Source organism: Dendrobates tinctorius, unplaced genomic scaffold (assembly GCF_039654945.1).
Source record: "Dendrobates tinctorius isolate UK_male_01 unplaced genomic scaffold, ASM3965494v1 ptg000144l, whole genome shotgun sequence".
In the NCBI taxonomy this organism is placed as follows: Eukaryota; Metazoa; Chordata; class Amphibia; order Anura; family Dendrobatidae; genus Dendrobates; species Dendrobates tinctorius.
Window position 1 is genome coordinate 11,229,840 of NW_027361811.1, and position 11,259 is coordinate 11,241,098.

An 11,259-nucleotide genomic window follows, 5' to 3' on the forward strand; every position below is an offset into this window, starting at 1 on the left:
CAGTCATGCTGAGTGACTGAAGACTTATCAATTTAGACCAGACATCCCCTTTAAGTAGCTATTAAAGCAGGCTGACCAACCTCAGTATATTCTGGTTATTGGCACCAATTTGACTCCTATATTTTAGGTGGTTAACCTTCGGGAGACTGAACGGAAATTGCAGGTACACAAACAGGAATTGGCTATGAAGGTTTCCGAGCAAGAGAACTTGGTACGAGAGCTGGAGTCGGCCATAGAACATCTAACGTTGCAAAACGACAGACGGTTAACACAGCAGCAAAAGGAGCATGAACAAAAGATGCAGCTTCTGTTACAGCAGTTTAACGGTAAGGTGGTTACTAATGGAGGTGAGAGTATATATATTTCGATACACTGCTCAACATGGCGAGCTTTGTAATTAATTGAAATACAAGCAATGTTAAGCATGCCAAACCCTATGTAGGATATTGTGTGTTACTAATTCTCTTTATACTAACTCTGCATAATGTAGACATGGATTTGTATCCAATACCTGTGGTTTCTTATGGGGGAAAAAAATACATTTTTGAAAGTGGAAGCAGATTTCTCGCCTGTGAAACAAGAAGTATAGTTCTCTGCTGGTTTCTGAATGTATGAAAAACATGGAAAAGCCTTTGACAGTTTTGATATTAACAATTTTAAAAACAAAACAGCAAAGTAGAATTGAGAAAATCTCAAGGAATTTGTTTTGGGTAGATTCACTTGAATCTGTGAAAAGATTTCATTCTGCCTGAATAAACTTTGCTACGAATCAAATCTGCCCCCAAAAAGATGTTAATGATGCTCTGAGGTCTCTGCAGACCCTAGAGTATAATAATCGAAAGGTCTGGAAAGGGATCAAAAGATAATATATATTGGTCATAGGCCAACCCCTCTGCCGCCACAGCGCCTCCTTTGTCCTCTGCTCACTTCATATTGGTTTTCAATCCCAACCTTCGAGCTCTGACTAGGCCTCACTTGGACATGTTATGCTTCACCGCACCCATTCATGTGATTCTGTGAGGATTCTGGAAGTAGAGTTACCATTGAAGGTACAAATATACATTGGATAAATACCAACTGCCGGATTGCCAATTATCGGAATATTATATTCAGATATTAGTTGTGACCTATTTCTTTTTCAATCTAGATAATGACAGAGTAATTCCTGTAGGAAACATAAAGGCGTATGAAACAAAAATAGAAGAGCTTGAAAAAGAGCTTTATTTCTACAAAACAACCAGCCGAGAATTAAGAAAGAAGTTACGGGACCTGATTGGGGAAGCAAATGTGACATTTCTCAATAGTAAGTGTTGGCTAGATATTCTTATAAGTCATGATCATACACAAAGTTCAGTAACATGGTACACAACACCCTAAAATATCATGATGAGGACAACTTGAATTAGAGTTGAAGTGTGAATTCCGACCTTAGACATATCCAAATGTCCCTGTGGCCTGGTACTTACTGACTTGGGACATATGGAAAATGTCTAGGCAATTTTGCGCACACAGAAGACTGTTCGCGCGCGATCGCCGCCGTGTGTCAGCTGTCAGAATCGGGCGCTTTAACCTTCTAAATGTTGTGATCGAACTCGATCGCAGCATTTCAGGACCAGGCAGAGAGAAGAAAGCCCCTCTGCCCTTTGATTGAAGACCCTGCGACGTCGTGGCAGGGTCCCAATTGTTGCCATGGTGATCTAATGTCATCATGATGACATTCGGGTTACCAGGCACTAGGAAGTTTAGTTAGATCATTCGCGCAGTGCAATAGTCACTACACCTGTAAATTTCCAAAGGGGTATCATTTCCAAAATGTGGTCACTTGAGGGGAGATTCTGCTCTTCTCTCACTTAGGGGTACTGTATATGGAGCCTGCAAACTATTCTAGGAAAATCTGCACTCCAGAAGGCAAATTTTGCTCTGTCCTCGTGAGCCGTGTGGCTAAGCAGTACTGTACTGCCAGATATGGGGTATTGCCATGTTCAGTAGAAATAGTGGGACAAATTATGGTGCCATTTTTTGCCCACTTCTTGTGTGAAAATGTAAAATCTGGGGCTCAAACCAAATTTTTGTGGTAAAAATTGAATTATTTTTTCTTCACTGCACTATGGTATAAAATTCTGTGACACACCCGTAGTTTCAATATGATCACTGCACCCCTAGATGAATTCATTGAGAGGTGTGGTTTGGAACATGGACTCACTTATGGGGGAGTTCTGCTGTTCTGGAACCTCAGGGGCTCTCCCAGTGGGTCATGGTTCCCGTAAACCATAACCATACAATATGGCGCTAATAATATGGAGCTCTTTCCCTTCTGAACTTGGCACTGTGCCTGAAAAGTACTTCCTAATTACATGTAGGGTATTGATGCCCTCAGGAAAAAATGGATCTCCGTTTGTTGTAAAAATTTCTATTAGCCCTTAGAAAAATTAAAAACCTGGGGCTAAAACAACATTTTAGTGGTAAAAATGTAATATATTCTTTCTCCACCACTCAATGGCATACAATTCTGTGAGGCACATGTGGTGTCAATATGATCATGGCACCCCTAGATGAATTCATTGGGGAGTGTAGTTTGTAAAATTAGTTCACATATGGAGAGTTTCTGTTGTTCTGGCACCTAAGGGGCTCTGCCAATGTGACATGGCATCCTCAAACCATTCCAGCAAAATCTGATCTCCATTATGGTTGTTTTCCCTTCTGTGCTTTGCACTGTGCCTCAAAAGTAGTTTACTCTCACATATCAGCGTATTCAGGAGAAATTGCACAACAAATTGTAAGGTGCAATTTCTCCTGCTACCCGTATGAAAATGCAAAATTTGGAGCTAAAACAACATTTCTGTGGGGAAAATGTTTTTTTTTATTTATTTATTTCTCACCACTTAACGTTATAAACTTCTGTGAAACACCTGGCTGTTCAATATGCACACCGTACATCTAGATTAGATCCCTGAGGGGTCTAGTTTCCAAAATGGTGTCACTTGTGGGGGATTTCCACTGTTTAGGCACATTGGGGGCTTTCTAAAGCTAATGATTCTAGCAAAATTTACATTCAAAAAGTCAAATGACCCTCGTTCCCTTCTGAGCCCTGCCGTGCGCCCAAACAGTAGTTTTTCCCCCTCATGTGGACATGCCCAGGAGAAATTTCACAACAAATTTTGTGGTCCATTATTTCCTGTTACCCTTGCAAAAAAAAAAAATTGGGTCTAAAGTAAAATATTTGTTTTTTCCTTCCACATTGCGTCAATTCTTGTGAAGTACCTAAAGGGTTAACAAACTTCTTGAATGTGGTTTTGAACACCTTGAGGGGTGCAGTTTTCAGACTGGTGTCACTTTTGGCTATTTTCTGTCATATAGACCCCTCAAAGTCACTTCAAAATGTAATGAGGCCCCTAAAAAAAAAATTTTTGTAAATTTTGTTGGAAAAATGAGAAATCGCTGGTGAAATTTTACCCTTATAACTTCCTAACAAAAAAAAAATGTTTAAAAAATTGTGCTGATGTAAAAGTAGACATGTGAGGAATGTTATTTATAACCTATTTTGTGTGACACATCTCTCTGATTTAAGGGCATAAAAATTAAGTTTGAAAATTGCAAACCTTTGGCAAAATTAGCTTTTTTTAACAGATAAATTCTAGTCATATTGAATAAATTTTATTACTGTCATGACATACAATATGTCATGAAAAATCAGTCTCAGAATCAGTGGGATATGTTGAACCATTCCAGAGTTACCATATTTTTTGGACCATAAGATGCACCTAGGTTTTAGAGGAGGAAATTGGGGGAAAAAAATTGAAGCAAAAAATGTGGTCAATTCTGTACTTAATATCCCCTATCCTGGTATATATGATCCCCCTCATCCCTATCCTGGCAGGAATCATTGCCCTCATCCCTATTCTGGTATGCAGGGTCCCTATCTCGACCTAGTATGCATGGCCCCCATCTCGTCCTAGTATGTAGGGCCCCATCCTTATCCTGGTATGATTGGCCCCATCCCGGTCCTAGTATGCATGGTCCAATCCTTATCCTGGTATGATTGGCCCCCACCCCCATCCTGGTATGCATGGCCCCATCAGAAAACATTAAAAAAAAATTACACTTACCTTCCCAGTGCTTCCTTGCAGCGTCCTGTTCTGATGCCAGCAACTGCTTTATGCTTGTAAGCAGCACATGGCAGGGACGTCATTTGCTGCTTGTAAGCCGAAGGGCAGCTGCCGGAATACTCAATGCTCTGCACGCTGGGACGGTGTGGGCAGAGAGCAGTGAGTATTCATTGCTCTTGAGTAGCGCAGTGTCAGCCGGAGACTTCCTGCAGCTTCTGGCGGTCACGTGTGCCAATACTTAATAGAAATGAATATTCATGAAATGGGGTGAATATTCATTTCTCTTAAGTATCGGCACACGTGACCACCGGCAGCAGTAGAAAGGCTCCGGCTGACACTGAGCTCGCTAGAGAGCAATGATTACTCACTGCTTTGCGCGCACACAGTCCCGGCATGCAGAGCACTGAGTATTCTGGCACCTGCCCTTCAGCTTGCAAGCAGCGCATGACGTCCCTACCATGCGCTGCTTACAAGCATTAAGCAGCTGCTGACATCGGAGCAGGATGCAGCGAGGGAGCGCAGGGAAGGTAAGTGTAATGTTTTGTTTTTTTTAATGTTTTATGATGGTGCCATGCATACCAGGACTGGGATGGGGGCCAATCATACCAGGATGCCATTAAAGAGAAATTAATATTCATTGCCCTCCACGCCCATGGACGTGGAATGCAGTGAATATTTCTCTTTAGCAGCGGGCACAGGAGTTGGCTGCAGCCGCCAGCTCCTGCCTCTGTGACCCGCTGCTCGCCGAAACTGCTCCCCCACCCAAAGCCACAGCAGGTACATCGGACTATAAAACATTTTTGGAGGAAAAAAGTGTGTCTTATAGTCCAAAAAATGCGGTATTATCTCGTATATACTCGTGTACAAGCCAAGTTTTTCAGCACATTTTTTTGTAAGTATTTGATCACCTATCAACCATTAAGAATTCTGGCTCTCATAGACCTGTTAGTTTTTCTTTAAGAAACGCTCCTTCTGTGCACTCATTACCTGTATTAATTGCACCTGTTTAAACTCGTTACCGGTATAAAAGATTCCTATCCACACACTCGATCACAGTCTAACCTCTCCACCATGGCCAAGACCAAAGAACTGTTTAACGACACCAGGAACAAAATTTTAGACCTGCACAAGGCTGGGATTGGCTTCAGGACAATAGTCAAGCAGCTTGGTGAGAAGGCAACAACTGTTGGCACAAATATTAGAAAATGGAAGAAACACAAGATGACTGTCAATCTTCAGTCTGGGCTCCATGCAAGATCTCGCCTCTTGAGGTAAGGAGGATTATGACAAAGCTCAGGAATTGGCCCAGAACTACACGGGAGGACCTGGTCAATGACATGAAGAGAGCTGGAATCGCAGTCTCAAACATTACCGTTAGTAACACACTATTCCCTCATGGATTAAAATCCTACAGGGCACGCAAGGTCCACCTGCTCACGCCAGCACATGTCCTGGCCCATTTGAAGTTCACCAATGACCATCTTGGATGATCCAGAGGAGGCATGAGAGAAGGTCATGTAGTCAGAGAAGACCAAAATAGAACTTTTTGATATCAACTCCACTCTCCGTGTTTTGAGGAAGGAGGGAATGAGTACAACCCCAAGAACACTGTTCCAACCGTGAAGCATGGTGAGGGAAATATCATACTTTGGGTGTACTTTTATGCAAAGGGGACATGATGACTGCACGGTATTGAAGGGAGGATGGGGTCATGTATCGCAAGATTTTGGCCAACAACCTCCTTCCCTCAGTAAAAGCATAGAAGATGGGTCGTGACTGGGATTTCCAGCACGACAATGACCCTAAACACACAACCAGGGCAACTAAGGAGCGGTTCCGTAAGAAGCATTTCAAGGTCCATGAGAGATCTGAACACAATAGAAAATCTTTGGAGGCAGCTGAAACTCAATGTTGCCAGCAACAGCCTTGAAACCTGAAAGATCTGTATGTAGGAATTGGCCAAAATCCCTGCTGTAGTGTGTGCAAGCTTAGTCAAGAACTACAGGAACGTCAGACCTTTGTAACTGAAAACAAAGGTTTCTGTACAAAATATTAAGTTCTGTTTTTCTATTGTATGAAATACTTATTTCATGCAATAAAATGCAAATTTAATTATGTAATAAAATGCAAATTAATTATGCAAAAATCATGCAATGTGTTTTTCTGGATTTTTTTTGTAAGATTCTATCTGTCAACGTTGAAGTGTATCTGAGAAAAATTACAGACCTCTTCATTCTTTGTAGATGAGAAAACTTGTGACATCGGCTGTGTATATTTGCTTATATAAATACTTGCCTCATGGTCGCTCCTTTGCTTTGAGTGCTGTGGCCCCCGCCGGTTTCATGATATAAACAATATCACATTACCTCTGCAGTCAATCAGAAGCCTCTACAGGTCTATTAGTGCAGGGGAAACAATGTTCTTCCACTCTGACTGAATTGTGAAGGCCACTGTAGTCACGTGACATTGTTTTCTTATGTCACGAGACTGGCGAGGGCTAAGAGGCTTAGAAAGCAGTGGCGCCGGGCTGATTGTTAAGCATATATACTGCTCAAAAAAATAAAGGGAACACTATTCCATTTGCAACAGGCTGTTTGTGTTTCCTTTATTTCTTTGAGCAGTATATATTTTTGCTATTTTATGCAGCACCTTGGGGTCATAAATAAGGAATTGTCCAGTAGTGGACATCTCCTTTTTAAAAGCTTGTGTGTATGGATTTATTACTGATATGACTGAGTGCTGTCTGCTATTTTTCACATATAACTCTATTAGGACATGAAGTAAATGAGGGTTTTGTCGACCTGTAGCTGAGAAGCGATGCTCGATAAAAAACTATAGTTTTGGGTATAAAAGCTCCTATACAGACCTATGTGATCCTGCAATTACACTCCTTTTAGCCTGTTTCCTAGTTATTGCTAACCTACTAAATAGACATCAGCATGGCGTAGGACAGGGGTCCCCAACCACCGGGCCGTTGCAGTGCTCTTGCTGGTCCGCGGACACAAGGGGAGCCGGCGGCTGTGTAGCAGCTGATACTCACCCTGCATAGCGGTCCCTGTCGGCGCGGCAGCTTCATCCAGCGCTGAGCTGTCAAGTGTACCGCTCATTTAAGGTCATGAATATGGACGCCACTCCTCTCCCATAGGCGTGGCGTCCATATTCATGCATCTTAATGAGTGGTAGCACGTGACCGCTCCGCACAGAAAGAAGCTGAAGCGCCGCGAGTTGCAGGGAGGGAAGTTCAGCGACGTGAGGGTAAGTATGATGGGGGAGACCAGCCATACATACACGGGTGGGAGCGGAGCCATATATACAAGGGAGGGAGAGTGGAAGCGGAGCCATAAATACAAGGGAGGGAGAGTGGGAGCGGAGCCATATATACAAGGGAGGGAGAGTGGGAGCGGAGCCATATATACAAGGGAGGGAGAGCGGAAGCGGAGCCATATATACAAGGGAGGGAGAGCGGGAGCGGAGCCATATATACAAGGAAGGGAGAGCGGGAGAGGAGCCATATATACAATGGAGGGAGAGCGGGAGAGGAGCCATATATACAATGGAGGGAGAGCGGGAGCGGAGCCATATATACAAGGGAGGGAGAGCGGGAGCGGAGCCATATATACAAGGGAGGGGGAGCGGAGCCATATATACAAGGGAGGGAGAGTGGGAGCGGAGCCATGTATACAGGATGGGAGAGTGGAAGCAGAGTCATGTATACAGGATGGGATATCCATAGCCCCGCCCCCTTATGACCACAGCCCCGCCCCTGACACATCTCCATTTTAGCCCTGCCGGGCCATGGAAGAATGGTCTTGCTTGAAGCCGGTCCCTGGTGCAAAAAAGGTTGGGGACCCCTGGCGTAGGGGACAGATTACGCAGGGTTTGTGGGTAGTCTGGAATAGATACACACAGAGAATCCAAGGTTTCCCAGAAGTCATTACATTAATTTTTTTCCTGTTTGATTTCTTTAGATGAGGGCTCTGGAGATGCCTCGCAGAACCAAGATGAATTTGGACCAGTGACATCTAAGGAACAGAACTGGGCATCAAAGTTTGAAAATCGCAAATCCAGTAGAAAGTTAAAAGACCCCAGATCTCAGCATAACACTTATAGAATTGTTGGGGATAACTCAGGCACTTTAGCTCACAAGTCAGAACCTCGCCGACAAATGAGAAGGCACTTTTCTAGTGGAGAAGACCCAGACGATGCCGATGAATCACAAACTTTCAAACTTCAAAGGCAATCTGTATCCCATATAACAAAATCAGAGGCTAATAACGCAGCACTTGTGGTCAGTCCAGTGAAACTGTCCCGCCGGGATGTGCGACAGATCTCTGAGTTAGAGCTTTCCACACGACGTTCCAGTGTTGGCTCCATTCTTGCTGATTCAATTGAAGAAACACAGAAATCATGAGACTTTTTAAATTTTAGATAAGAGAGTTTGGGGTACTTATTAAATGTAGCACTTGTCACACTGTGAACATGTACAGATCAGACAGCTGTAACAGAACTGATTCACAAAAGACCAGCACTCTAGATGACATTATCTTCACCATTGTAAATGATACTCTGACAAATTATTATGGCATAACCTAATATTTATTATTTAAAAAAAAGCTCCCAGAATGGAACCTGTAATATTTATTATCCATTGTAACATCCGCTTCTATGCTTGTATTCATAGGTGTATCTAGGTTTTCTGGCACCCGAGGCAAGAATTCACTTTGGCGCCCCCCCCCCAAGCACACATGCAATTTGCACACTCAGTCATGTACCGACGAGCTGCTCTCCCTATGGGTATGTGCACACGTAATGAAATCTGCTGCGTTGCACACGTAATGAAATCTGCTGCGTTTCCGCAGCAGTTTTGGCTCTGCGGAAACGCAGCAGATTCTGCTGTGTTGTACAGTATCTTTATTTTCAATGGGAAAAAAAAAAAAAACAGTGCATATGCTGCGGATTTTTCCGCGCGGTTTTGCTGCGGTTTACAATCCGCAGCATGTCAATTGTTTGGTGCAGAAACGCTGCAGTTTTACACCTCATCCATTATGAGGTGATAAACCGCAGGACTTTTGTCCTGCGGATTTACCTGCGGTTTTCTCTCCAAAATCCGCACACCCAAAAAACTACGTGTGCACATACCCTAATGCTCTCAATGTGCAATGAAAAACTGGGAGAAGCAGAAAGAGAAGCTCGTTGTCACAGGACCATAAGTATGAAAGTCACATATGAGTGAAGTGTCCATGTGATGACTACTGGAACCTGCAGAGCTGAATCCTGACACTGCAGCTTCTGAATTCTCACAACGAATGCACTGCACACTTTTTAGGATTCTCCCTTGCCAGTGGCAAGAGTGCACCGTCATTTCAGCACAAGCAAGTTATTTGTATACTTCTGGCCACATTCCGACTAGACGTGCTCGGCCTCAATCAGTTCATTTTTGTTGAGTGAGGCCACACATTCCTTGTCAGCCTGTGACCGCATGTATGTAAATCACCGGCACAAGAGAATCCTGACAGCGTGAAGTGCCCACTGTGAGAATTCAGAAGTCTGCAGTCACATAGATTGACTGAAGACTCATCACAAACCTGGACAACCCCTTTACTGCTCCTAACATAAATAAAACATGAGAATTAGTCAGTATCCCAAATAATATTTACATTCAAGTACCTTATAGATGACGTCGTCTCTGGAGTCGTTCTCCTTCTTTTCTTCATCTTGTCCAGACCCCATGATGAGTTTTTTCATCCACAGCCGTCTTTGCAGACTTCCATCTTCTTTGGTCTTCTGCAGCAAATCTCCACATGATACCCTTAAAGGTAGCAGTATTATTATAATGCTCCTGAATAAAAATATCTGCCCTACGCTGAGCCCCTGAATAAATAATTGCCTTTCACCATATTGTCTGCACAAAATTTGACCCCACGCAGTCCCTCTTATGGTACATGCTCTTCACACTGACCTCTTCTTTCCAGACTGGGACCCCTTTTCACACTGTCGTCTCACACTGTTTCCTCCCTATAGGGCCCAGTCTCTATACTGTACCCTATCATCCCTTACAATGTCCCCCCAATGCTACACCCCCACTATTCAGTCTCTATTTTGTGCCCACTCATTTTTCTCCCCCCATACTGTCTCCTCACACTATTCCCCCCCATCCTCATACTGTCTCTTCTCACATCCCCCTGTTCACCATACTGTCTCCTCTTATTTACCCCCTCACTCTCTATACTGCCTGCTCACACATACCCCCAACTCCAAATACTGTGTCTCCACCCATACCATCACTCCAAAAACTGTGTCCATATGCATGTTTCACGTCACTACTCATACTGTGTCCGCATACTCTCTGCACCCATCCCCCCCACTCACCATACTGTCTGCACTCATCCCCCATACTGTTTCCTCGTCCATACCCCCATTCCCCCATACTGTTTTCTAATACAGGCCCCTCATACTGTTTTGTCATACATGCCCTGCATCTTTCCCTTTGCTCCTCATTTTATGTCCTCAAGTCCCCCACACATTAAATCCCCCCATCCCCACTCCAAATCTCCCCACACACATTAAATCCCCCCATCCCCACTCCAAATCTCCCCACACACATTAAATCTCCAACCCCCATGCACTTAATTTTTGGTGTCTTCAGCTCCACTGGAGCACTTACCACCAATGTGGGTCTCTGCAGTGCGGGCGAGTGATGTCAGCAGTTTGATCACATGACATGATCACATAGCTGGCGACACTCAGACCCGGCGGTCAGCGCTTCAATTCTACTCACGTCTAAGACGTGAGTGCAATTGTTCCCTGGGAGCCGGCGCACTGCAGTTTCTGTGTGCCGGCTGTCAGCTTGATAGCCGTCACAGAGAACGGGCGACTCACAGTCCTGGGGCAGCAGAATGCCACCGCAGGGGGAGACACTGTGGCCCGCCACATTATGCGACTCGACTGGGCCCCCCCTGCACATTCCCCAGCTGCCCCCCTCCCAGATACACCTCTGCTTGTATTGCTGTACATGAAGAAGGAATTGCTACTGAAACTTTCAGAGAAATGATTAAAGCCGAAAGTCAACAAATGTCACTATAAAAAACCTGCATACAATATTAAGTAGATCTTTGACCTGATGAGGGTGTACTTACTTTATCTATTTTACTCA

The 11,259-nt window shown here is 44.0% G+C and overlaps 1 protein-coding gene across 1 annotated transcript in view; it reads left to right on the forward strand.

The window, feature by feature from the left end:
* Positions 1–8,760, forward strand: part of KIF27 (kinesin family member 27) — a 69,012-nt gene extending 60,252 nt beyond the window's left edge. The window contains exons 16-18 of the mRNA XM_073546025.1: positions 128–326; positions 1,148–1,303; positions 8,075–8,760. Coding sequence (XP_073402126.1) covers positions 128–326; positions 1,148–1,303; positions 8,075–8,517 — 798 coding nt within the window. The 3' untranslated portion in view covers positions 8,518–8,760. The remainder of the gene's footprint in view (positions 1–127; positions 327–1,147; positions 1,304–8,074) is intronic.
* The last annotated feature ends 2,499 nt before the right edge of the window (positions 8,761–11,259 follow it).